The following is a 26,917-nucleotide window of genomic DNA, read 5'->3' as shown; positions in this document are numbered from 1 at the left end:
CACAGTTTTAATTCCATTTAAGCCTGTTGCTGCTGTGGGTTCCTGGCCCTTGGTGCACTCAGCCCCTTGGGTGGAGTTGTCTCCTTGGTGCCACCAGGACAAGTTTTACTTAGGGTATGATAGATTCTGATGTTAAATCTTTTGGGCTACTTGAAGAAGCCTGGCTGTGTGTATGGAGGAGAGCAGCTGCAGGATAAACCTGCCTGTCGTTGGGTGCGTACAGAGCAGGGCATCCCTTCCCGGGAGGGCTGCATTTGGATGGGCTGATCTTGCCCACGTTTCCTCTCTCTGCAGTTGAGGAGATGGCTTGGGTGCTGGGAATTGAACTGGGCATCTCTCGGGGACGTGACAGCTGCCCTGAGCTTAGGAGTGGGGCTTGGCTGAAGGCAAAATAATAAGCTGTGGTGGGTGTAGGATAAGTCAGCTCCCTCTTTCTCACCGCTGCAGTATACTGGCTGGAACCTGCTGGAAGACGGGTCGATCCGGATAGAGGAGGCAACCGAAGATGCTCTCGGCACTTACACCTGTGTGCCTTATAACGCCCTGGGTACGATGGGCCAGTCTCCCCCTGCCCGACTGGTACTGAAGGTAATTTGCCTGCTAAAATCCTCGCTCTGCAGCTGGCAGATCTGTGCCGCAGGTTTGTCTTCCCATGGGCTGGTCCCATGCCGAGAGGAGCTCCTGGGGTTGTGCGGGGTGCTGGAGTCCCAGGCCAGGGGGTGCGAACGTGTGGGAGCTCTGTGGAGGCATCTTACGCTGTAGTTAAGCTTTTTGAATATGGATTTTGCAATGTGCATGCCACTTGTTCTGCCTTCCTCTTCAGCCCAGTGCTGCAAGGGAAGATGAGGTAGTGGTTTTTTTTTTTCTCCCGTGCTGCTTATTTGTTGGTTAATTCTGTGCAGAAATTGAGGTTTTGCATTGCTTTTCTGAGTGCTTCTTTAGGAAGTGACCTGAGGAAGGGCTCTGTGCCCCCAAACTAGTCCGCTTTTCCACCTACATGACTTTCCTTAGCAAAAACCTATTGCCTCTTGCTCTGAGCCTTGTCTCTTACTTGTGCTGAGAAAGGCAAACGCGGGCCCTTGCAAGCATCCTGGAAGGGGAACAGCAGAGGCTTGAGCGCGAAGGTGCGTCTGTGCTGCGATCGGAGGCGTGCTTCCCCCCCGGGACAGGCAAACCCTGAGTGCACCCTGCCTGGCGCAGCTGGAAATGCCCCACCGGAGCGGTGGCATGGGTTTTGGCACAGACTGGGCCACAGCCGCTGTATGATGAGTATAAGGCTTTGGTAGTGCTGCACCAGGGTAGTTTGAGGAAACACGTCCCTGGGATGGCCTTTTTGCCAACAAAACACTTAGCCCTGCTGACCTGGGCTTGGGTTCACAGAGGATGTTAATAAACGGGTGATTTGAGCTCTAGAGACGCTCTGCGTGCTCTTGCCATGTGTGAAGCCTGAGGCGCGCTGGGCTCCCAGCGCAGTTATCATCGTGGCTGGGGTGGGAGCTGCTGCTTCTTCCTTCCCTGAACAAAAAGTCCTGTGCCTGTGAGCGGCGGTGATTCATGGTGTCTCGCCGAGGTTCACATGATAACGCTTTGTGTCTCAGACACATGCATCCGCTAAGACGGCTGCAGAGTCGATGCAGGTTGGTGTCTGATGCGATGTGGGTGGGTTTTTTTCCTGTTTACCTCCTTAAAACTTAAACAAGATGCCCTAGTGCAGCAGCTCTTTCGAAAAAACTTCCCTCCGAGTGTATAATTTGGTGTACCATAGAGCCTCCTTAGCGCACGCTCTCTGCCGCAGCTTTCCTTGCAATGCCTCAACCTTACCCAAACTGGTGATTCATTTGTTTTGGAAAAGGGCTGGGTTTGGGTGTGGGGAGCCGCTTGCGTGTGGTGGGACTTGGCGTGGGTTGATGCTCCTTGCCTTTTGCCTTGGCAGGACCCCCCCTATTTCACGGTGCTACCAGGCTGGGAGTACAGACAGGAGGCAGGGAGGGAGCTGTTGATTCCTTGCGCTGCTGCCGGAGACCCCTTTCCCATCATCGCCTGGAGAAAGGTACCCGGCCTGCCAGACAAATCTGCAGTGCCTTTGGCTTTTGGTGAATATTGCAGACAGAGAAGCCACACTCTGTCCCGGTAAGAACAAACTGCAGGTACAGCTGCTTCGCTTTGGGCTGAGCCACTGCTGTCCTGTCCCGCAGGTGGGTGGGGGAAGCCCGGCTTGTGGCCACCGAGTGCCTTAATCCCGTGAAACTGTCACGGCAGCATCTGCAAAGCTGAGCGCTGCCCCCGCCCTGGCCCCCTCCTCTTCCTCGCCGGCACTGCCCGCAGGACAGCCTCCTCCTTGCCCGCCTGCGAGGTGGTCACTGGCAGGACGTGGCAGCCCCGGCGATGCCGTTCTTGTGGCACGGACCTCCTATGGCGGGAGGGGACGTGCCACCAGAGCATGTCCGGGGGTGTCTCGGCTGCATTTTGGCGAGGGGCTGGACCAGTCAGCAGCTGCTTTGCTGCCCCATGACTTTGAAGACCCTGGGAAGAAGCTGTTTTAATGATGCCGGACTGGACACAATGATTTCAGGATGCCCCTCTGTGCACAGCAGGGTAGGATCTGGCATGATGGCACAGCCTGGGAGCAACCAGGGCTTGCCAGTCCTCCTCCAGCCTTCCCTTCGCTTCCCACCTTCACTGCTCCCTCCCGTAGGAAAGCCACTGTGCAGGGGACGTCCTGGGCTCTTTGTCCCCCTGTCAGGATCTTATCTCCAAGCCTCTCGTCCCCTTCTTGGGGCGCCTGAGAGTCAGCGGGGTCCCTGTGTCGTCCAGTGGGCACTGTCCTCAGTCCTTGCGGTGTGAGATGCTGAATCTTTTTGAGTTCCTTTTAGCAGCACAAGGAGGACCATGACTTGCACAGATTGCAAGTGACCTGCCTAAAACTTGTTGGCCTTTTAGTCTTTTTCTCCATCTTATTTTTCTTTCCCCTGCCCTCACCATTCTTATTCAGGTTTCTTTCCAACCCCTCTTGTGCCTTCTGGCGGTCCTCCTCATGTCATGACTCTGGCCTTATCCCCCCCAACTCCAGTCAGGGTTGGCTTGGGCTGGGCTCAGTTTCCCAGTGGCAAAAGCAAGCTCCCTCGCTCCCCATCAGCCCACCAGTGCTGACCAGTCTCTTGAAGGACTCCTGAAGACTTGGGCTTGGCACTGGTAACCCCATGTGCCCGTCCGCTCCTCTGCTCATCCTGCATGGCATTGAACTGTGGGTCCTGGTGTTGATCGGCAGAGACCTCTGCGTGCAGAACAGCTGAAGAGGACTCAGGACAACGTGGGATTTGCACTACTTTGGCGGCTGGACGTAGACATGAGTTGTTACAAGATCCATCTTTCTGCTTGACTTGAGAGCTCCCGGGCACCTCCACGCACGCCATCCTCCTGCGTCCCCATGGGGCCCTTGCTGCCCAGACCTCTGATGTGAAGGGTCCTGCCTCTCCTCTGCCGCTGGCTGAGGCTGAGGGGCGGTTTGGGCATCTCCTGGGGCAGGCGGGTGTTTGCCGGGGGTGGCCGGTGCACCTTCCTCACAGCGGTTTCAGCTTTGGATGCTGGAGGTTGAGCCCTGGCGCAGGGCTCAGTGTCCATGTGAGTGCTGTGGGGTTTTCCGCTTGTGTGTGAGTGCTGAGCATCAGCCTCCCTGACGCATGCCTCTCGCGTTGCCCCGCCAGGTCCTCTCGAAAACGGGGGAACCGGCTGCCTTGCCACGACCGGAGAGACCAGATCCCTTGCCGGTGGCCGGCGGTGTCCCCTGGGCCGTGCAGGTAGCTTAGTGACCCCGCTGCCGCCTCGCCCTTCCCTACAACCTGCTTCTGAGTTGTGTTTTTTCTCTCCTTGCCCGGCTCCCCCCGCTCCTTGCCCAAGGTAGGGAAGCCCAGCAGGAGCAAGCACAACACGCTGCCAGGCGGCACCCTGCAGATCCGCTCCCTCGGCAAGGACGACCACGGCGAGTGGGAGTGCGTCGCCACCAACGTCGTCGCAAGCATTACTGCCAGCACCCACCTTACCGTCGTAGGTACGGGCAGGGCAGGGGACGGGTCCTCGGGGACGGACGGTGGCGGGTCCCTGGGTAGGGTCCCCAAGGCAGCGTGTTGGCAAGGCAGGAGATGGGGATGTTTCCCATGAAAAGCAGTGTCTCCTTTAAATCGTATTTACCAGTGGTGCTGCCTTTTTCTGCTCTGTTATTTTGGCCGCCTGTGGACACAGCTGTCCTGCTGCTATTTCTAGCAGAAATTGCAGGTGGCCTTTGCTTGGTGAAAGAGGAGTCCCCTCAAATCACGGCTGGAAGCAGACCCCTTCCAGCCCCCCTTGCCTTTGCCGTCTGGCACGTGGTCTTGCTCCCCTTCATCCCCTCCATCTCTGTCCGCAGGCACAAGCCCTCACGCCCCAACCAGCGTGCACGTTGTGGTCGCCATGACCTCAGCCAACGTCTCCTGGGAGCCCGGCTACGACGGTGGATATGAGCAGACTTTCTCAGTTTGGTACGGCCCTCTGTGAGTCATCCCGGCATGCTTTGCTCTCTGCTTCTTTTCCTTCCTAGCCGACCCGAGCTTCGAGCAGCGGGGGGGAGGAGGGTGGTGAGGGCAGCGTGCCCAGCTCGGTGCCTATGGGCATTGCGGGGCTGAGCTCCCGTTCGGTACCTTGGAGAGACGGGTGGTGGTGGGATCATGTAGTTCCCGTGTTTCTTCTCCCTTCTGTGCTAGCCAGTATCTCCGTCTGCCCCAGTGGGTTTTGTTCTGCTTATGGTGCAAGGGAGATGCTTTGCACTCATGTAACTTTGCCTCTAGCATCTAATTTCAAGATAAACTGTTTATGAAGCTTAACAGCCAGGGAGAGGATGGAAAATGCAACCTTTATAGAGTGCGTCCTGGAAGAGCTGTGACTAAGCAGAAATTATCTCTCCTTGCTCTGTAGCTCCCTGCTGGTGGTTAAATCCCAGCTGAGTTCACGGCCAGGCACTGTGAGATGTTGGCCGGGGCTGAGCCTCGTGGGGCTCTGCTCCCATTGCTCCTGTGCTACCTGGCACCCAAAGCCAGTGGGCGCATCCCACCTTCCTGCAATGGGGCCGGGCTCGGCCCTGCCGGCTTTCCCTGGGGTAAGGGAGGGTGAAATGGAGCTGCAGCGAGGTCGAGATTTTCTTTGGGCTCTGCACTTATCTTCCTCTTCTGAAGAGCCGTCCTTGCAAACGTGGCCTTCTGTTCGCAGTTCTAGGGCTGGCGTTCTTCGGCCTTTCTTCTCGCTCTCTTTTCTTCCTTGCTTTAATTTGCCCCGATGGAGGCTGCTGATAGAGCGGAGACAGGGTAGACGCTGCCTGTAATGATTTCTGCTCTGCTCCAGCCCGAGGCTGGATGCTCGCGGGGTGGGGCTGGACAGTCTGTCGGGAGATGGAAAGAAGAAAGAATGGAGTGAGCAGAGGGGAGAAAGGAGGGAGCGAGTGGAGCGGTGCAGACCTTGCTCTGATGAAAATGTCCTTGGGAAGGAGTGGTTAAACCTCTCTGCTCTGGAGACGTGGCTGACCTTGGAGGGAGCTGCTGCTCTTGCTCTGCAACCTGCTGCTGGGTTCCTGCCTCCCCAAGGCTTTTCCAGACCCCACACCAGCAGCTAGCGGCAGGGAAGGGTGTTTGCACCAAGCTTGCCTTAGGGAATTTACAGGGTGCTGTGGGGACCTGGGAGTAGGGAGGCAGAGACCTGTCTTGCCCTGTCTGTAGGGTGTGAGTCCTGGGGCTGCGCTGCTCCCTGGGACCAGGGATCTGGGATGGTACTGGGCTATCTAGTGCCGTCTGGAGAGCTGGCCATCCGTGCGTTTTCCTCCCTGCTGTGGCTATGAGATGCTCAAGCAAAACATGGCTTCGCCTCCCATGGAGTTCATGCTCTCCTCCCGCTTCTGCGGTTGTTGATGCTGGAAATGCAAACCCCGCTCCCCAGGGACGGTGAGGGCCACCGCAGCATCCCGCCTGCGTATGGGCTGTCCCTTGGCAAGGGTGGTCTCCTGTCCCCGGGAGCAATTAGTGCCGCATTTACCCTTTGCTCTCCCCATCCTCAGCCCCTTGCCGTTGCGTGCCTGCCTGTAGCAGCGCTGCGGAGAAGGGATGCGAAGGTGGTGGGGTTAAATGCTGCAGGGAACCCGCACCAGGCGAAGGGCTGCTCCACTGCCCTCCGTGCCTCTGCTGCGGCGGCAGGGGATCCTGGGAGCTGTAGTCCCAGCCGGAGCCGTGGTGATACAGAGGTTTTCCTGCCCACAGCCGCTCGGTTTGGTGGAGGCACGCTGCACATGCATGGCTCTCCGCCGACTTGCTTGTTGCCATAGCTTGCTGCTGCTTCTCCTGCCTCACCTTTTGCTCCCTTTCCAGCGGCATTATTTGTCTTTGCTCCATCTTTTACTTCCTACTCGGTGGATTTACCTGGCTGTATGCCAGCGGCTACAGATATGCTCACTTACCTATGCAGAACAGACAGTCTGCAGTAATCCCTCCCAAATCCTCTGCGGACACCACCGAAACCTGCAGCCAAGGGCTGGGACTCCCTAGAGTGTCTCTCTAACATGAGCACCGATCCTTGCAATATCATTGCAGCACGGTGATGCTGCTTTGGGACATGAGGCTCTTTCACCGTGGTGCCTCTCGGCAAGGTTATGGCTGGTGGAGGTGGCCGCACGCTCGTGTGTGCTGGGGTCGCACTGGGAGAGCTCTGGGAGCTTTTTTCACCCTGGGTTTGTGGGTTAGACCGCAGCAGAAAGGCTGTGTCCTGCACTCCCTGCAAGTGCCTTTGCTGCACTGCCAAACCCCGAGTTATGCCCTGGGCTGTGCTGGCAGCCCCCAACTTGTACAAATATGGCAAGAATGGTGATTTAGTTAAATGTCTCTTGTGGGATTGCATGTACAGGGCTACAGCTGAGGGAAGACTTGGCTCTGGCTCAGGAGCTGTCAAGGTATAAATGGGAACAGGGCCCATGTCCTGCTCCAGCCGTCCCCTTTGCAGCACTCACCGGAGTAAAAATGTGCCAGCTTCCACTTTTGCCCATGGGAATCTGACGGAGATAACCTCAGAGCAGGGCTGTTGGCACTGCTTTTGTCCCTGACCTGCTCAGGGAGCGCCGGTGGTGCACGGCAGAGGGGAGGGCCGGTGGCAGTGTCCGTATGAGCCAGTGGATGCTGGTGTGGCACAACGGGATGGTGCCCTGTGCCTGGCAGTCCTCGTGTGCGCCATCCCCCAGCCAGCTCTTGGGTGGCGAGTGGCTGCCCCATGTCCATACACATCGCTGCTGTCAAACCAAACCATTGCTCAGGAAAGCTCCATTTTCGCTCGAGACGTTAATGCTGCCTCTTTGTCCTCCCTGTCGAAGGCACCTTCCCTGAGAATGCTCCCTTTTCTCTTGGCAGGATGAAGAGAGCCCAGTTTGGCCCCCACGACTGGCTATCTCTCCCTGTGCCAGCTGGTTCCAGTTGGCTACTGGTGGATACCTTGGAACCAGAGACTGCATACCAGTTCAGTGTCTTGGCTCAAAACAAGCTGGGTACTAGCTCCTTCAGTGAGGTGGTCACTGTGAACACTCTAGGTAGGTCCTCCATGGGCACAGGGGGAGGAGGGGGAAGGGATTCAGGAGGTCCGTGGGGAGAAGTGGCCTTTTGCCTTGGTCCATGTGTCCTGTCTGCTGGGGATGGAGATGGCAATCAGCAGCGATAGTTTCCAGCTGCGTAGAAGACAGTTTGTGGAGGGTCCTGGATGAAGCTTGTAGACTTTGCAGGATGCATGAGGCCCCTGAAAGCTTGTCCTAGGAGATAGCATGGGAGAACGGTACTCACTTGGGTACAGCTCAGAGCAGGGCTAACGCAAGGGGCCTTGCGCTGGTACCTTGGGGTACCCAGCTTTGGGGCTGTCTCAGGCAGGGCTGGGAGGAAGCAGGAGGTTTTCTAATGCTGTGCCCCTTTTCTTGGAGTCACTGCATCATTAGTCCCCTGCTTTTTGGAAAGCCACTTTTGTATCTCTGAGATAAGAGAGCACATGCCCGAGACGTGCCCTAAACTCCTGGAAGGTGGGAACTGCTGCTGCTGTGGTGGCCCGTCGGCCACCGATGGGGCACATGTGGGAGAGCATCCTCTGTGCTTCCCATCTCAAAGGTGTCCCTGTCCCGTCTGCTCTGTCTCCAGCATTCCCTGTAACAACTCCAGAGCCTCTGGTGTTGGTTACCCCACCGAGGTGCCTAACAGCCAACCGGACACAGCAAGGAGTCCTCTTGTCGTGGCTTCCTCCCGCTAACCACAGCTTCCCCATTGACCGCTACATCATGGAGTTCCGCATCGCAGAGAGGTGGGAGATCTTGGACGATGGCATCCCGGGGACCGAGAACGAGTTTTTTGCCAAGGACTTGTCCCAGGTAAGCAGGGGCTGCCCACACTATACCTCTGGTGTTGCACTGTCTGCTGCAGCTCTGGAGAAGCTTTTGGGGTGGCTCGGTCCCCGTGCTGGGGTCTTCAAGCAGCTGGGCAAGGTTGGAGGCTGTGGTGGGGGACCTGACGGATGTGCTTGGTGTTTCAGGACACCTGGTATGAGTTCCGGGTCCTGGCGGTCATGCAGGATCTCATCAGCGAACCCAGCAACGTTGCTGGCGTGTCCAGTACAGGTAAGGGGTGGCTCCTTCTTCTACCCCCAGCATGTGGGAGCATCTCTGCTTCTGCAGGTACCTGAGCTAGCGCTCAGGTCGTACATCAGTACTTGCTTACAACAGCAATGGCTGGTTTTGTGCTTTTGCCCGAGATGCTCGGGCTGCGAGCTGGGCTGATGGGCACACGGTTATGATCAGTGTCCTGGGCACGCTGCTGTCCCCGTGCTGCCTCCCGATGCAAACGGACCAGAGGCACTCGGAGCGGGCAAGGACAAACCGCCCCATTTAGTCCTTACCGCGGAGCGCGGTATTGTCGGGCATCCGTTGGTGCAGAGTGGCAGCACATCTCGGCTCTGTGGGGTGCCCGGAGAACAAAGCTCCGACCAGGCGCTGCGCAGCATGGAAATGGGAATGAAAGGTGCAGAGAGGGAAACGTAGCACTGCAGTGCAGAGTCCAAGGGGAAAAAAGCTTTGCAACAGGAGACTGCAACATGCTGCAGCTTGCGCACGTACCCTGCACCCCGGTCCAGCTCGGAGGATGCTCTCCGAGCAAGGGACAGGTGAGGGTATGTGATTGCAATAGGGAGGGTAAGGGCAGCAGGAGAAGATGGGGATGCAGCAAACCCTGCTTTTATGGCTTTTATGGAAAAGCCGAGGAGCCACCCAGCTCTGCTGCACGCAGGAATGCAGCGGTCTCTCTCTGCCCCCAAGTGGTGCCGGCGCGGTGCGGAGAGCCTGCTTTTGCTGCAGGCAGCCTGCTTGCCTGCCCTTGCTCCTCTCGCACAATTTTTCTGATGGGATTTGGCAAGGCCCGCAGGGTTTGTGTGCACCCCAGCCCCAGGCGGCTGCCCTCCCAGGCTGAAAGCCGGTGCTCCCAGCAGGCGAATGAGCGCTGACCCCGCGTGTGAGTGCACGGCAGGAGCGCTGGTGTGTGCAGGGTTTGCATCTGCAGGTAGCTGCAGCTGAGGTCTGCTTATGGTTCAGATGCATTTGTGGTTAGCGAAGGGGTGTGATGAGGGTTCGGAGCCCAGTTTTCATTGAAGAGCTGAAGTATGTTGCACTGATGCACGGGGAAAATACCTTATGCTGCTACAGCCTGAGCTGCAGCGGGTTATTGGGCTGGGAGATAACTGCAGGTTTGGTGCAGTTGTGTGCGCGTGTACATGAATGTGTATTTGTGTGGCATGGAGGCTTCTTCCCTGGGGGTCCATCAGCTAAGGCAAAAAGGTTTATCTGGTGCAAGGTCGCTAAATCCCTTGGCAGTGGCCTGCAGCAGCCAGGTGGGCTGGGCTGGCAGCAGCAGGGTCTTTACTTAGAGATTATCATTCCTGGTACCAGTTGCCTTCACGCTGTGGTAGGTCCCTGGGGAAGGCAGCAGGCAGGGGTGTGTGCATAACACCTAATTATCGTGTTTTTCCCCCAGACGTATTCCCTCCGCCTGACGTGACGGATGAGGGTCTAGCCCGCCCAGTGCTGGCTGGCATCGTTGCCACCATCTGCTTCCTGGCTGCTGCCATCCTCTTCAGCACACTCGCCGCCTGCTTCGTCAACAAGCAACGCAAACGCAAGCTCAAGCGCAAGAAAGGTGAGCCCGTCCCCGGTGTGCTTCCTTCCTCCCTCCCGCCTCCTCCTCATTTCTCCTCCCTGGTTGTGTTGTGGTGGTAACCTTCTTCCCTGTCTGTCTCTTCTTCCGTCTGTGCGCGTCCTCAGGTGAAGCCCTGACTTCATCCCTCGGCTGTGCCTGAAAGCGCCCGTGGTCGGGAGCGGGAGAGGCAGGGTGGGTGAAGAGGCGACAGAGAAACTAGCCTGGGATTTCCCAGGGAGCGCTCTCGTGTGGTGATAACTCCTAGAACCGGGGGTTTAGGGCTGGGGTGTCCTCTGGGCCAGAGATGGGGGGGACCGCTCACCTCCTCGAGGTCCCCCCGGAGCTGGGCTCTCCAGCTGTTTCCTGCCCAGCTCTGCCCAGCCTGGAGCGGGCAGTGCCCGACGGCCGCACTAGGCTAGAGAAGACCCCCGCAAAGGAGACCCTGCCGCTCTGCTTCCCGAAAGCTGGGACTGCAGTCGCCATGCAGGAGCGGCCGGTAGGGAAAAGGGTGGCTGGGGAGCTGGAGAGGGCAGGGGAATCGGCTCCTTCTCCTCTAGCCTGTGAGACTGCGGCAGCAGGATGGGCAGGACCCTGTGACGGGAGCTGTTTGTTGTCAGCAACCATTAAAGCACTGGAGCAATGAAACCTTGGCCTCTTGTTGAGTGTCTTTTGTTGTCTTGATACTGAGTTTGTCTTATCTCTGTCGTGTTGCGCCTCCTTAGCGTTCTCTCTTCTTTCCCCTTTTTGTTCTCTTCCAGACCCTCCTCTCTCGATAACCCACTGCAGGAAGAGTTTGGAGTCCCCGTAAGTATCTGTCTTAGATGTGGCACCAGGCTGTGGGTCTTCAAGGTGCCTCCTTCCTACAGTTGTCGCAAGGCTCACATGGAAATGTCTGACCTTGTTTGGTTGCTTCTGACGAGTTGTTTCGGGTGTTCCCTGAACTTGTGGGAACACAATGGTTCATAAGAGACAAGTGGGCTATGGAGCAGAAAGCAGCAGGGACAAATGCAGCAAACTTTAAGCTAAGAGACGACCCCGTTGGATCTGTGGACATTGACCAAAGCTGGAGTTGACTGGTGGAACTCAATTACACACCCAGCTTGAAGGGGCCCCTTAGGAGAAGGGCTAGCCTGCTGCCTATGGAGTCCTTTGCGCAAGCTCGGTGTAGTTTTTGAGCCTTTCTCTGTTGGCTCTGTTTTTTTTTCTTGGGAAATTCTGAGAATCTCACACCTGTATCTCTTCTTTTCCCATGAAGAGTGCCTCGCTGAAGCCTCTTTCCACATGTGCCCCAAGGTGGTGGATTGTGGTGCTGCACTAGCCACAGCTCCTTGCAGAGCCCATCAAAAGCACATATAGCTGCTAATCAGCGGGAGCATCTTCCCAGTGGGAGCACAGGAGTCTAAGATGTGGATGCCTCATGCTTTGGCTCCTGGACTGTTGCAAAATGTCCCAGTGCTGGTGGATCTTAATCTTGCTTTTTTTGGTTCATCCACTGCACTGAAATAACTGTGCCTGCACAATCTCTGTTGGATCTGCTACCTTTTGCCCTGCAATCCTGTTTGTTTGAGGCTTTCTGGATGGGGATGAGTGGATTATTCTGATGCTTTCTGCCTTTTGAGGCACTCAGCCTTAAATTTGAGTGTTGAGAGCAGGGGAAAAGTTGGTTTGGAATGATCCGTCAGCATCTGCAAGTGAGATGGCATGTTCTGCGGGAGGGGATGTTTGCCTGATGTCCCTCCTCTCGGGGGCTTTCCCAGGTGTGGATAGCTCAGGTGAACATAGGAAACTTTTGAAGGAGTTGTGAGCTCTGGATCTTGTCTCTTGTCCTGCTGGGGCCATGGAGGTTGTTGCAATGCTCCAAGGCATTAGCATGAGTTGCCTGCCCTGGGGGGATGCAAAGCGTGCCGAGCTCTGCTCCTGAGGAGTGGGGATGATGTGTGCTGCTACTGGTCCTCTGGCCTGTGCCATGGCCGCAGGGCAAGGCTCTGCTGTCCTGATTAGCCCCCCCCAATTTCTCCCAGTGGTTCCTCTTTTGAGAGCTGGCAGGGCTTTGTTTTCCAGTTATGGCCGGTGGTGGTTCTGGGCGAGAAGACCTCATTTCCCCTCCAGGTGACCGTCCCCTCTCTTGGTTTTTCTCTCCTGTGGTCCAGGTTGTCTTCCGGCAAGGTGAGTCCTGAGAGCATCCGCACGCTCCGTCCCCCCTCGGAGTCCTCTGACGACCAGGGCCCGCAGGCCAAGCGGATGCTGAGCCCCACCAAGGAGAAAGAGCTCTCTCTTTACAAGAAGACCAAGCGAGCCATCAGCAGCAAGAAGTACAGCGTCTCCAAGGCGGAGGCTGAAGCCGAGGCCACCACCCCCATCGAGCTCATCAGCCGCGGGCCGGACGGCCGCTTCGTCATGGACCCGGCGGAGATGGAGCCCTCCCTGAAGACGCGGCGGATCGAGGGCTTCCCCTTCGTGGAGGAGACGGACATGTACCCCGAGTTCAGGCAGTCGGATGAGGAGAACGACGACCCTGTCGTCCCCGCTTCCGTCACCGCCCTGAAAGCCCAGCTCACCCCTCTCTCCTCCAGCCAGGAGTCTTACCTTCAGCCACCAGCATACAGCCCCCGGTTCCACCGGGCGCTGGAGGGTCCTGGCGCCCTGCAGGCCACCGGCCAGGCCCGCCCGCCGGCCCCCCGGGCTTTCCACCACCAGTTTTACGGTTACCTCAGCAGCAGCAGCCCCGGGGAGGTGGACCCACCGCCCTTCTACATGCCAGAAGTCAGCCCGCTGAGCTCGGTCATGTCCTCCCCGCCGCTGCCCCCCGAGGGGCCCTTCGGACACCCCACCATCCCCGAGGAGAACGGGGAGAATGCCTCCAACAGCACGCTGCCCCTGGCCCAGACCCCCACGGGGGGCCGGTCCCCCGAGCCCTGGGGCAGGGCAGAGTTCCCCTTCGGTGGTCTGGAGCCAGCCCCCGCGCCGTTCCCCCATCAGCTCCAGCCCTGTGAGGCAGCCGAGGGCACCCAGCCCACCGGCTGCCTTCCTCGGGGGCCGCCCCCCTCCTCTCTCCAGGTGGTCCCCGCATCCTACCCGGGCATCCTGCCCCTGGAGGCACCAAAGAGCTGGACCGGCAAGTCACCCGGCAGGGGCCAACCCTCTGTGCCCACCACCACCAAGTGGCAGGACAAACCTATGCAACCCATGGGATGTCAAGGGCAGCTAAGACATACCAGCCAAGGTATGGGCATACCCGTGTTGCCTTACCACGAACCGTCCGAGCCCGTCGGCCCCAGCGGCACAAGCACATTCAGCCTGGACACCAGGTGGTACGAGCCCCAACCCCGACCTCGGCCCAGCCCTCGGCAGGTCAGGAGGGCTGAGCCCAGTTTACATCAGGTGGTGCTACAACCTTCGAGGCTTTCTCCTCTGACCCAAAGCCCCCTCAGCTCCCGCAACAGCTCCCCGGAGTTGACCGCCCGTGCCCGGCCCCGGCCGGGCCTCATCCAGCAGGCGGAGGTGTCGGAGATCACCCTGCAGCCCCCTGCGGCGGTCAGCTTCTCCCGCAAGTCCACGCCATCGACAGGATCCCCCGCGCCGAGCAGCCGGGGAGGCAGCCCCAGCTACCGACCTACCACCGCCTTCACCTCCCTGGCCACCGGCTATCCTGGCTCCCAGGGCTCCTCCCTGCCTGTGGACACCATGGATGTTTTCGGAGACATCCCGTCTCCAGGGAGGGCCGATGAGGAGATTCTCCAACCGGAGCCGACATCCACCACCACGGTAGCCACCACGGGGTAAGTGCATGAGCCCCCGCGGTGCCCCCCCGGCCCCCTCCTGGCTTCCCCCACCCTGCCTCACCTGCTCCCTCTGACTCCCTCCCCGCCATCGCCATCCCAACTCATAGGGTCTCTCTGGGCGTGCTGCAGCATCCCTTTTGGAGACGGTGTCCCGCGGGCTTTGCTAGGAAGAGGCTGGTGCCGTGGGTGCAGGTTGCATGGCCACTGCCCGACAGAGCTGGGTTTTAGGCAGGCAACCTTCCCGGCAGCGCGCTTGCCTCCTCCCCGGCTGCTCCTTTGGGAACCCGGGAGCGCCGTGACTCGGGCTACGGGCTGTCTGCCAGGTGTGCAAAGACCTGGCTCCTGGCTCGCGTAGGTAAGTGTCCTGGTGTCACTGGCGGTTGTTTCCTCTTCTAGCTGCTGGCTCTTGGCTTTCTTCGAACGTTAGGGCCGCCACTGCCGCGCCTCTGTCTTCCTCCTCTTCCTTCCCGCGGAGTCTAGAGAGCTTTAATGCATGACAGAAACAGCTATCACGGTCACCGCCCCACCTGCAAAAGGGATGCTGCAGCCCCAGGACGCGGGCAGGGAGAGATCAAGGACTTAGCCACACCAGCAGCATGTCAGGAGAGGAGGAAAAATAAAAATAAACTAACCCCAGCGGAGATCGGGAGGCTGCCGGCACGCTCAGATCCTGCCCTAAAGAGAGATGTGGCTGCACTAGACAGTAGCGGCTGGTTTTCCAGGTACCAGGGTTGCTCCAGGCAAAAAGCGTCTTTCTCTTTCTCTCTCTCTCTCTCTCTATTTCTCCTCTTTCCCTCAGTCTTTCACAGCACCTTAGACCCCGTAGCTGTGCTTTCGTCCCATCCTTTCGTCTCGCTTCATTTTGGCTTGTTGTCTGGTGGGGTTGAACCCCCCCCACCCTCTGGCTTGCAGCAGAGAGGCGTTGGGGGGCCGGGGCGCCCAGCCCCGTGGAGCCGGCGCGGTCGGAGGCATATGGAGAAGAGGCGTGTGTTTTGGGGAGGGGGGAGGCAGTGTTTCACCCCGCAGCGCCCTCCACATTTCACTCCCGCCCTCTGGTACCTGGAAGCGTTATGGCCTTAGAAAACCCCTCCGGCATGGCACGGCTGGGGTGCACAGGGGGAAGGAAGGAGGGCTCAGGGGAGAGAGGATGGGGAGGGAGAGGAGCTGAACGAGCCTGAAATGACTTCTTTGTGCCTCTGGAAAACAGCTACGGAGTGATACAATTAAGCACATAGAAGTAGGTCCATGTCTTCTAGCCAGGGCACCCCAAGGAGACGCAGCTCCAGGAGAGATCCGTGTTAGAGCAGCACTGTTGTCCGTGCTTTTATGCAGTGTATCCATTCGCTTTGTTGATTATTGTTTTCTTTTCTTCTTTTCCTTTCTCTTCTGTTTCTTTCCCCCTTTCTTCTCCAGCCTCGTTTTGTTTGTGTTTCAGTTTGGTTTCTTTCCCTCCTTTTCCTTTGGAGTTGTTGACGTGCTGATGTGTTGCGGAGCTCGGCTCCTTGCGGGTGTTGATAACTGCTTTGTTTTTGATTAATCTCAGCTATCTGGGCAGTGTTGTCGAGACAAGCTTCTCCTCAGCTCAATAGGTAAGGGTGATCCATGTCCGAAAGGATGGTGTGGGCGCTGTGGAGGGTGGCCGGGAGCGGGGCATGAGAGGGGACACGGAAGGGGCTTTTCCAATACCATCTCTTCCTTTAAAGGGGAATAAGGAATCCTAAAACACTAGGAAACACCTCTGGACGCACAGTCTCTGTGGCTTTTGGGTTTCCCCTTCCAGCAGCACGCCGCTGCTCCCCTGCTTTTGGGGTGGCGGCGGGGCTGGAGAGCCCGGTGGTGGCAGCTGTGTCTTCATGTTGGGGTTTGGGATGAGCCAAGCTGCTGTCTCCCCATGGCCGCCCTTCCTTCCTTGGAGGACGGTGACACGTGGCACCCTTGGCCCTGGCAGGGCTTACGCGGCGCGAGGGTTGTGTGGTCTTAGGAAGGTGCGTGTTGAGGTGGGGTTGTCCCAGCCGATCCAAACCAGGAGGAGCTCATGGCCACCTCCTGGAGGCTGTTAAAACAGCCACCTCTGGAGCAACCAGCTGCAGATAGCGCTCTTGGAGCAGGGCTCCAAAAATCAGTCTCCAGTTCCAGTCCAGGACGTGGAGAAATTTGTTCCCGTCAGTACCTGGATCTGTTTTCGTCTTCTCAATCATGGAAAATGGGAAAAGTCTTTCTTTCAAGATGGACTGTATGGTTGGCAGCAGTGTAATTATAGTTTCAGAGTACCGGTGAGGTGTTTTATCGTTCCCATCACAAGTGTAGTCATAGTAAAAGCCCTCCCTCTTTGAAATACTCCTTGGAGAAATCTTTAAGACTTTTTCTGACCCAGCTGTAATTAAACAGCCCTAAGCAGATCTTGAAAGACTCTCCCAAGAAAAATACCTCTCAGGCTGCCTTCATGGGGCCAGTGTCCTATATGGCCATGGGCATTCCTGGAACTGGGACGGAGTATTTGGGAGGTGGTTTTCAGACCTTACGAGCAGAGAATGTCACTAAAACTGCTAAAGCCAGGTGGGATAATAGTCATTCCTGACCCCAAGGAGTGGGAATGCTGACCCATTTGGCTGTCAGCCAGGCTGGTTATGTGGGGAGAGGTGGGATTGCAGATGGGACCGTTTCCTAGGGCCTGGCCATGTCCAAGCTTCCTTAGGACAGGTCTTACAGAAATTTAAGCTTTGCTGCCTTGGATAGGAAGAGTCAAGGTCCTGGCAGATGCTTTCCTAACAGCCTGAGGAGCCTTGTTGGACTGGAAAAAGCCTCACGAGAGAGAAATGACATGCCTAGAGAAATCAGGTAGTTGTTTCCAGAAGAGGGGAATTCCTCCAGCTGATGTGGAGGGTTCTCCTCGGGTGGGAGGAGAGGGGAGGAAGGAGTGTCGGGTCTTGGTGATGGGAGCAGGTGCGGGATGGAGGAGCCATCCTCTTGGCATGGCAAAACCCCCTCTGATTGGAGCCCTGCAGCCTCCAAAGCTCTTAGGGCTTGGCCACCTTCTTCTGTTTTCCCCTGCTGATCCCAGAGCAGGGTGTCCCATGAGGAGCAAAGCTAGCACCAAGCCTTGGTGAGATCTGGACTGTGCCAGACTTCTTGAGAAATGGGGAAGCCCTCAGTGAGGACATGGCTGTTTTCTCTATTCTTTTTCCATGGTGCTTCCCTGCTCCGGGAGCATTAGGGACATGAGTGAACATGGCTTTAGTGCAGCAGAGGTGAGTCCAGGCTCATGTCTGAGTTCAGTGTGGCTCTTGCACAGATCCTGGCTGGCTCCTGTCTCCAGTGCTGGGTGCTGCAGGCTGATGGGGTTTCAGGAACAGGGTCACATTGTCCAGCAGGACCTTTGCTGAGGAGCAGCCGTGCATCCTACTCAGAGACGCTGCCGGGGGGTTGGAGTCGCAGGAGCGACTCCAGAGTCATTATGCCCAAAAAGGGGAAGCCAGAAGAATAAATCTCACTTTAATAAGCGAGGAATCCTGTAAAGAGCCCAGCCAAGTAATTTCTTGATGATTTGGGGTCATAAAATTGTCAGTGCATGCGGAGCACAGGGATTTTATACCAGACCAGCCAGACTTCTGTACTGCAGTAATAAAGCTGAGAGGAGGAGAGGGAGAGGCAGTTTGTGGGCTCGGTGGCGGCTGCAGCTGAGCCCCCGGAGCTGGGAGCAGGTGTGGCGTGGCTGTTGCACAGTGGCTTTCACTTGGTGAAGGTTGGGTGGTTTTTACTGATGGGCAGGGATAAATAATGCTGTTACTGAGTCGGCACGAGCAGTTTTCCCATCTTCTTCTCTTTGGATGCAGAGCACGGTGATGCATCTCCTAACGGGGAAGAGGGGGCTGTCGTCTCCCCGCAGAGGGAAACCCAAAAACCACAGACAAGGCACCAAGCCCCCGTGCCCCTCGGCACCGCAGCCTGCCCTAGGCAGGCGTCCCGGCCCCCTCTTGCCGGGACAGCGCTGCTGACACCGGGGGCTTGGCCGCGGCATAGCGTTGAGTGACGAAGGGACGTCAGCGCCAGGCGTGCGGGAGGAGCACCCCTCGCTCCCCGCTTGAAAGAAAACAGGTTCCCCTTTAAAGACTGTCCATGTGCTGATCCTCTGCATGTGTTTCATGCCTCCTCCCGCTTGGAGAAGTTGTGAGTCTGCTTGTCTGAGTGCGTTTTTCTTTTCTTTCTTAATTATTATGATTTTTTTCTTTTCAGTCTCTTTAATTTACTTATATATTTTCTCACTCCTGTTTTTCATTTATCTTACTCTCTCCCCCCCTTCCCCGTGACTGTATCCCCCTCTTCCTCTCCAGTCCGGCCCCTTTTCCCTCGCCCTCTCTCCTCTCTGCTCCTCTCTCGTCAGCATGGTGAAGTCCGTTCTGTAGATGAGTTGTGGTGTCTGCAGACCTGTAGAAGGGACCCCCTTCTCCGGTGTGCTCCCCGCTGTGACCAGCCCCTTCCTCCCTCATTGCGGTGCCCTGGCAGCAGCAACAGCTCTGGGACAAGGGGCCGTCACCGCCGTGTTTCTCTAGCATCTCTCGTGCTGAAGGATCTCAAACGATGCATGATGGCATCCCGGGATGGAGGCAGCAGCCAGCACTGCCTCAGAGCAGAGGGAGAATTCTGACTTGCAGGACATCTCATGGGATCGTGCAGGACTTGAGCTTGAAACGGAGCCTCGTGTAGGCGAATTGAGCTCTCCATCTGAGTAGGATGAAGTGTTGAAGGACACGGTGGCCAAGACACAGTGGGCTCTGGTCCAAGTGGATGCTGTATCATGTCCAAACTGTTCCTGCATGTCACTGTCTTGACTTAAGGAGAGAAAGAGACAGGGAACGTGTGCTGTGAGACCTCCATGAGGTGAAATACATGTATTGTGCCCTTGAATCTCCTGGTCCTTTCCTTTACATGGGTTCCTCCTTTATGGTGGAAAAAGGTTAGAGATGCTTTCAATGGGCCTTCACCCTTACATCTTCGCTTCATATGTGGAAAGACATTTGAAGAAGAGCAGCCGAGATGTGTGTTGGGTTGGATAGCTCTTCTCCCCTGGCTACCTCTTCCTGTCCTGGGGCTCTCTGAGGTCCCTCGGTATGTTTGTGGCCTCTCCAGTACCTCTCTGTCTGTGCAGTTCAGACCCTTGCTCATTCAAAAGGGTTGACCTTTGAAGACTCGAGGAAAACTGCTGTGCCAGGTGTTTGTGGCATCTTGCAAAAGGCTTGTGTCAGGAATTCACGTGTGCTTATTGAAGCTCCTTTGCTTGGCTCTACACTGAAGTCCTTAAAAGAAGTTCGCCCGCCTCCCTAAACCCCTTGTCTGTTGGTGTTCAAGATAGCTCTCCTGCATGGGCAGCTGCCCAAAACACTAACTCTGGGGGCAGGAAGAGGCTTTTGGCTGAGCTTAAAATGAAAATTAATTTGAAAGATTCAGAGTCCTTTTGAAGAAATAAAGGGTGGGTAGAGCAGATAAAATTTGGCTGGTGAGTAGCATTGTTTCATCCTCCGCTGGATCTCTTCCTTGCCAGAGGTCAGACAGTATTTATGGTGACACATGGGTTCAGCGTGCTCGCTGTTTATATTTGTGTGTATAAATACAAGTCCAATTACGGAGAACTAGTGGAAATGAGCTTCAGGCAATTTCCTCATAATCCCTCGCGTAAATCTGTCTAATTTTGTCAACATGACACAGTAGCATCTTCTTAGAAGGAAAAAAGAATGGAAAGAGCAAGAGCCTTTTACAAGTTGAGCTTTACTAATATTAGCAAAGTTGTCTGGGTGGTGGGAAAGGCAGTGGAAGACAGATGGGCAGAATGGTGACAGGATCGCTGAGCTTGCAGGCATCCAGGGCTTGGCACACGTGAGCTCCCTGAGGGATGGACTGGGATTGGCGTAGTCAAGGTTGCAATTAGCCAAGTACCTATGTGACTGTAACTATTGTGCAAATATTTGTGTTTGGTGGATGTAAGATGGAAAAAGCCTACTATTGACCATTCAGGCAGGAATTACTGCAGGGAAGTCCCATGCTGTTGGCCCTTTGGGTCACTGTGGTCTTACTCTGACCCAGTGTGTGCATGGGGTGCAGCCCGTCGGCTGTCGGCATTGGTGCAGCTCAGCGGGTAGTGCCCCAACAGAGCTCGGAGCTGCTGCTTGCTGCCTCTCTCACGAGAGGCTGGTTGCACTTGGGAAGAAGGTGTTTAAGCACAGCAACTGTACAGGCTTGTAAACATCGTCTTTCCTACGAGGGAAGGCTCTCGCTTGGATCCAGCCAGCAGGACTACCAGCTTGTCTAATGAGGTGCTTCGTCTTCAGCTGACGTGCTGCTCTGCTGGGAGCTGGAATAGAGGCTCTCCAGGAGCATCCACGCCTTGATGTCTCTGTTGTGATGGGAAACATGAAAAGGGACTTTTCTGTACCCCACTCCTTGAGTTTCCACTGCATCTGCTGTGCTCCAGCTGCTTCATCAATTCACACTGCACTTTTCTTGGCGCTCTCCAATGCTGCTAGCAGAACTGAGCAGCTCTGCAGTCACGCACATCTTCAAAAACAACATCTTCTGCTCCCCCACAGGGAAAAAAATCCTTTGGGAGCTCTTTGCCTGTGTCACTCCAGCTGAAGTATCACGGCTCCAGCAGCTGCTCGGGATCTCAGACGTGAAGTGTTGCTATCACACCGTGATCTCTGCAGCGGTGGCACGCGTGGGGACTCACAGAGGAAAGCCTGCGGGGTGTCTTCGGTGTCGGAGAGGCTCCACCTGAAACCTGAGGGAGATGGGAAGCTCCAAACTCACCATAGGTGGATGTGCTCTTGTACCGCAGCCTGGGTGCATTGGGGCTCTGGGCTTGAGCCTATGTGCTTGCCCATTCCCTGTGGCTTCTGCCAGCACCGACAGTGTTTTTGCAACACTGGATGGGTCTCACTTACTGACAGACCAGGAGCAAGGTGGATGAGTTCAGCCACATCTTTTTGGCGACAAAGCAGGAGTCTGAATGCACTGATGCTGTGTCCTTGCAGCCAGTCAAGGTGGCTCTTCCACCTGCCCATCCATGCTTCCTTGTGAAGAGCCTGTGGCTTGTGGGGTTTGCTGAACCCTGCCCCGGTCACAGTCACCTGAAGATGCAGGAGTTGACCTCAGCGCTGTCTTCCGTGTGGCTGTTATGAAAAGGTTTCTTCGCTGACCTCCGGTGACTGAGTTGTGAGAGCAGAAGAATGTCATCTCCTCCTTTGAAGGGTAGGACAGGCTTGTTAGAGGCACGCTGGTTTAAATCTCCAGGCTTTTTTCTCCAGAGCCCGGCTTCAAGCATTGGCTTTATCGCAATGAAAGGCGCTTTGTGGATGCTTCCCCTGTCATCTCTGGGCACCTTGTGTGCAGGTTGCTATGTGATGACTCGGGTTGATCCCAGGTCGTTACGGGTGGCCTCTGTTGCCTTGACTCAGACTTCTTCTGCGGCGTTAGGTGTTGGTGCAACTTGGAGGGACGTGAAAGTAAAATGGAGAGGGGGAATAAAATGAGAAAGCAACAAGAGGGGGGGATGCTGTGATGTGTTATAGATGAGAGCTAGACCGATGCTCTCCTAAGGAAAAGGTTTTCCTCTACCCCTCTGCTCTCCACAGCAGTCATGCTGTCCAGTCCTTGGACAGGAAAAACAGGTACAGTAAAGAAACTAGAGAAAAAAAAGCCTTTGCAAAGGGGAGACTGCTTAACCTTGAGCTGGTTCCTGTAGAAGAGTTACTCGGGGACTAAAGCTGGAAAACTGCCACAACTTCTGGCTCTCCTGCGGTAAACACCCCTTTGCAAATCCCCTCCTTGTCCCTCGCAATAAAACCTCGTCAGTGTTTCCATTTCAACATCCTGTCCCGCAGGGGAAGAAAACCCAGCTCCCAGCCTCTCGGTGTTAAGGAGTAGATGCTCCTGTGCTGTTGCGTTTCTGTTGTGGCTTATAGCAGGGACCCGGGAACGAGGTACCGCTCCCGGCTGTGTCGGCGTGTGCCCTTCGTGTCCCTGTCTGTCGTGTGGCCCCTGGTTTTTTGGCTGTGGGAGCAGGGCCGGGCAGGATCCTGCTTCCCTGCTGTTTGTGGCACTGGTGTCGTCTGCCCCGGGTGGCTCGTGGTGCCCGTCTCGGTGCTGCTGTGCCGCTTCTGCCTGTCTCTTCCTCTCTCTCCATCCCAAGGGGTTTCCCGCCACTTCCCAAAAATGCCTTATCGGACATAGGATCTGCCCCGTCCTTTTTTGTTGAGCAGTGCTGGCATGGCAGGCAGGTGAGCTGGGGTGCTGGCAGCTCCCTTGCGGGGCCGGTGTTGGACGTTGCCGGTGGGACTGGCCAGGCTCGCAGCACCGCTCGGCAAGGCAGAGGAGACTTAGGGGGACGGCGGGGACTCAGTGGAGCGGCACTCACAGGCGCCTCGCTTCCTCCCGCCCTGCGCTCCGGCACGCCTGGCTGGCCCTGCTCCCTCAGCCCCGGGTTTCTCACCTTTTCCTTTTCCATGGCAGAGCTGGCTGGGGTCGACCGATCCCCCACCGGGGACATCCGGAGGCCCGAGCGTGGCTGAGAGTCGCTGACAGTGCCTGTCTGTTTTTCCTTCCTAGAAAACGTCCATCTCCGTCCGGGGATGCTGCTGCACCTGAGAGGCTCGAAGCTCTGAAATACCAGCGGATAAAGAAGCCCAAAAAGTCATCCAAGGGCTCTTCGAAATCCAGAAAACAATCCAGTGAGTGTGAGGACCTCGCGGTCCCCAACAGCATTCCCCTCTGTGCCCCCGTGGGCAGAGCTCGGGCAGGTCCCTGTGGGCTCCAGCACTGGGGGTCTCTGAGCCCATGCCCCCCAAAGGGGTGGTTCCTCGGGCTGCTGTCCCTCCCCTGCTCCTCCCCTGCCTCCAAACCAAGTTCCCCTTCCATGCGTCTCCCATCTTTAGTGATTTCTTTTGGATTTTTTTGAGTGTTAATTATTTGTCCTGATGCTCCCTCCTCGCCCAGCAGCCAGGTTTGGGGCCAGGCTTGCCGTAACCTCCCTCTTACGGCACGCAAAGCTGGCTGCCGGTGCTGCTAATAGCTGCCGGCTCTGGTTCCATCTGCCTTCTCTCCCTTCCCCAGACGGCTCTGCCTCCCAGGTTCAGCACCTTCCCAGCTCTCAGGTACTGTGGCCTGACGAAGCTGTCTGCCTCCGCAAGAAGAAGAGACACCCTCGTCAGGACCCCTTCGCCCGCCTCTCGGCGCTGAAGGACGACCTCTGCCACCGGCAGCTCCCCGAAGACCAGACAGCCATTCTCAACAGCGTGGACCACGATGACACCGGCGGGCACGCCACGTTGCTTTAGCCTAGCACCGGCCCGAGAAGGTTAAACAGGAGGGGGTGGAGGGAGCCAACATCGCGCCGTGGGGGGACGGAGGCAGTGGGAGAGGAGGGGGGATGCCCCTACGCTGCTGCCTCTGCCGGGGGGTTCGGCAGCTCATGGCGGGGACGAGCTGGGGGGACCCTGGGGCAGGTAGGGGGGGAAGAGAAGGATGCCTGGGGCTGGGCGCTCCTCGGATCTGCTTCTCCCCCCACCCCGGATGGCTTCGGTGGGGTGGGAAGGGGGGGCGTCGCACCTCGGTTTCGGTAAAGATCTCTAGGCTTAAAAGGCATAGACGGAGCTTTTGACATCTGCTTCTGCAGCACGCGTTTAGGGAGAAAGTGTGGAATTGAGCAGCTGGCCCTCAATCGCCGGAAGAAATTAAATGACACAGGGTGCAATTAATTGACAAGAAACTAACAACCCAGACGGGAACTGGTAATCCCATGAATCTGATTATGATAAAAACACGACCAAATAATCCCAGGAAAGCTGTAATTGTGAAAATCTACCTGCCTCCCCCTTCCCAGCCTCCTTTCATGTGAAGATAACAGCAACAAAACCATCCATGACATCTTTCCTTACCTATCTCTGAAAGGGAAAACCAGAAAGACCCCAAGCCTTCGAATCGGCCTGAGATATGAGAAATCACCATTTGTCTGTGCAAATGCATTTGAACCTTGTTAACATGTACTCAAAACTGCGAGCACGCAGGTATGGGACTGTTTTCATCCAAGGGTGTTTTCCCCCAAAGTATGGTACGTGTCACCTTTGATGAGGGTGGTTTTGATTAATTCTTCCTGACACTCTGTGTATCGCTGGCAAATGTTCTTCAGTGCTGTGTAGTAATGTGATTTTTTTACTGCAGTAACATTTGTAATCTTTATTCATAACTGCAAAGTGGGGAGACGCCGCCACAGGCGTGCGAGCAAAGGGGGTTTGGCTGTGTGGTCCCAAAAGCCTCCGTCGGTAGATGCTGAGCCCAGGCGAGAGCAGCTGGAAAAATCCCCAGCTCTGCGGATGGAGATGGATGGCTTCTCGGAGCGACCGCACAAAGCTAAGCCCAGCGTTTCGCGTCAGCTTAAAAATGCGTTGCTGCTGGTTTCACTGTTTTCCTCCTTCTTTCTCCTGCTCCAGCCCGGCCGTGTAGGCTGTGACACTCGCCGGGGTTGTGTCCCTCCCTTTGCCCCATCCGAGGAGACCTGCTGTTCCCCTCTCGGTAATGCTGTTCTAACTCTTCACCAGAATGTATTTCCTCTTCAAAATACTTAGGGTAGATTTGGCGGCTGGTGGTTTTCTGGATTGCATAGGCCTTCTTTTTAGCAGGAAAGGTGTAGCCCACTCTGAGAACAGCTGGGCTCGGTTTCCTGCTCTGCCTCCACTCTCTGACTGTGTGGCCTTGGGCAAGTCACTCAACCTCTCTGTGCCTCAGTTCTCCCATCTGTAAAATGGGGATAAGTCATATTTCAGCACTTCGGACAAGCACTTGGTCACCTACAGACTGCAAGTGCTATGTAAATGCTGAGTGCTAATACCAAGTGATCCCTACCTTTGAAATATTTAGAGATTTTTTTTTTTGAAGTGGTAAAATCAACCACTGCATCCAGGTTTGCACACTTCTTCCTCTGCGGTTAAGTGCTAAACCCTCCAGCCTGCCTGGGAATAAAATACCAAGTGTTTCATGTGGATATTCTTGCTTTGAGTGGATTCAGGCTGTAGAAGAAGTGTCAGGAGAATCGAAGAGCCTGTAGGCATGTTTTTTGCCCCAGGCTCTCCATTTGCGTACGAAACTTTTGTTTATTCCCAGGTAGAATTGCCAAGAGATTCTCTGCAATCTCGCCTTTAATTCTGCTTTGCCTTGGTTATTGCTCTTGCTGCTGGTTGAACCTCGAAGGGCTTAGATGTTTGGAGAAAGACGTGAGCTCTCAGCCAGGTGGTCGGGATACGGCACTCCGACCACGCCATGCTCCCCAGGGGCTTTTAGGTCGGAGCGTGTTTATCGCTCTGCCTAGAAATACCTGATTTTAGAGGTTGTGCTTCCTCTTCCAGCAGGACGCTTGGAAACCTGCAACCCCGAAAAGCAGAGCACCGTGTCTTTTCCAATCTCCAAGCCCTGACTTAGGTTTGAACCACTTGACAATGAATCCTGTAAATCGATAACGAGATATTTCTGAGCTTTAACAACTTCGTGTAGGTGGTCTTCAAACCGTGAGCAGGTTTATCTCAGGAAGGAGGGAGGGTCTCGTAGAAATACCCCTTTCTTTCCAGCCTGCACCAGGGCTTTTTATTGAGTACGTGACGAGTGACCTGATGTAAGACCCTCAACTATCAGAGTGAGAATTCAACTTCGCTAACAGTATGACTGCGAATTTCTTTTATTTGAGTGTGTTTTAGGGATTTCCCTAGAATCCGCTCGGATCTGAATTGATTTAATGCCATTCGCCCGCTCGGCAGCGGGGAAAACTCTGCCTGGCTAACTTCAGCTCGCCGGTAACTTCAGCAGTGCGGCGCGCCGGCGGCCGCGGCTCTCGCCACACGGAGGCGAGCCGGGCTGCTCCCGACGGACAGGTGACGATTGGGGCCGGGGGATGCCCCGGTTGGGGGGAGACGCAGAGGCTTCGCGCTGGCCGTGCCACGGCTGACTTGCTCTTCCTTTTGCTCTCGTTGCCTCGACCTCTCTAACAGACGGTTGTTTTTTCATTTGAGTGCTTTCCAAACTATTTATGATGCCCGTTTGTGCGGGCAAGGCAGTGTCTTCAGGCTCTTGAGGTTGCTACCTCAGGACTGTGCCCCCTGTCTTAAGGAGCTCTAGAGGACTTGGAGTGCAGGGACGGTTGACGGAGCGCGCCGGCTTGCTGGGGTCAGTCTTTTGAGAGTTGTTTTCCTTTTGCAGGTGTTTTGAGCCGCTGGGCCCCCTGCTTTTCATGGTCTTCGACCTTTAGAGGCTGGAGCTGCAGCCCTCTCTCTTTCAGCCGTGTACCTGCCACGCTGCTGGAGTGGGAAATCCCGCCCGGGCGCCTCGTGGAAGCGGCTCTTCCCTAACACCATCCTTAACTCCTTTCCCCGCTAGACCGAGTTACCTTCCGATAGACTCGGGCCGTGCTTTGGCAGACGGGCTCGCCTCTTGCTTTGGCAACCTCCTCGCTTCTCCCAGCCCTCTGGTTTCCATGCCCTTCAGGGGGTCACTCCTCTCTTCTCCCGCGGACCTGGGACATCGAAGCTGTGTCAGACGATGCCATTTCATCCCTGTTTGAACTCCGTTTCGCTTTGGTGGTTTGCAAACACAGCTGCTGCTGCTTCTTTTTTTTTTTTTTTCTTTCATGCTGCAAAATATATCTTGATTTTTGTCTTCCTGGGCCAAACTCTCTTATTTTGTAAGCTTGTCTGAGATAGAAGGCTCTTGCTTTACCAGTAAGCATATGATTCCTCCTTGCATGGTGCAAGTGCGATGTGTTTCATTAGGTCCCTTGGAAAATCCTGGACCAAGGTGAAAAAATACCTCTGAATCACAAGAATATTTGTCCCCGGGCTCTGCCGAGGCATCAGTGCGGTGGGTGCCAGCCCAGCTTTGGGT

At 56.0% G+C, this 26,917-nt stretch overlaps 1 protein-coding gene across 7 annotated transcripts in view; it reads left to right on the top strand.

Moving 5' to 3' along the window:
• IGSF9B (immunoglobulin superfamily member 9B) overlaps positions 1 to 26,695 on the top strand; it is a 43,299-nt gene extending 16,604 nt beyond the window's left edge. Inside the window, exons 9-23 of one of the 7 annotated variants that reach the window (XM_087763483.1) lie at positions 448 to 588; positions 1,934 to 2,050; positions 3,705 to 3,797; positions 3,898 to 4,048; positions 4,403 to 4,526; positions 7,413 to 7,588; positions 8,181 to 8,407; positions 8,569 to 8,653; positions 10,059 to 10,220; positions 10,979 to 11,024; positions 12,371 to 12,386; positions 12,507 to 13,999; positions 22,601 to 22,722; positions 23,105 to 23,348; positions 23,667 to 26,695. In XM_087763483.1, coding sequence (XP_087619609.1) covers positions 448 to 588; positions 1,934 to 2,050; positions 3,705 to 3,797; positions 3,898 to 4,048; positions 4,403 to 4,526; positions 7,413 to 7,588; positions 8,181 to 8,407; positions 8,569 to 8,653; positions 10,059 to 10,220; positions 10,979 to 11,024; positions 12,371 to 12,386; positions 12,507 to 13,999; positions 22,601 to 22,722; positions 23,105 to 23,328 — 3,177 coding nt within the window. In that variant the 3' untranslated portion in view covers positions 23,329 to 23,348; positions 23,667 to 26,695. Of the gene's footprint in view, positions 1 to 447; positions 589 to 1,933; positions 2,051 to 3,704; positions 3,798 to 3,897; positions 4,049 to 4,402; positions 4,527 to 7,412; positions 7,589 to 8,180; positions 8,408 to 8,568; positions 8,654 to 10,058; positions 10,221 to 10,978; positions 11,025 to 12,370; positions 14,004 to 14,398; positions 14,725 to 15,545; positions 15,592 to 22,600; positions 22,723 to 23,104; positions 23,349 to 23,666 lie in introns of those variants that run through there. The other 6 variants (XM_087763482.1, XR_015706094.1, XM_087763481.1 and 3 more) reach the window with 6 other exon arrangements.
• Positions 26,696 to 26,917: the final 222 nt, after the last annotated feature.

Source organism: Nipponia nippon, unplaced genomic scaffold, assembly GCF_047370975.1.
Source record: "Nipponia nippon isolate SJK-2023a ecotype South Korea unplaced genomic scaffold, ASM4737097v1 scaffold_28, whole genome shotgun sequence".
Classification (NCBI taxonomy): Eukaryota; Metazoa; Chordata; class Aves; order Pelecaniformes; family Threskiornithidae; genus Nipponia; species Nipponia nippon.
Note: the sequence above shows the minus strand (reverse complement) of the source record. Positions and strands in the feature narration are given on the sequence as shown.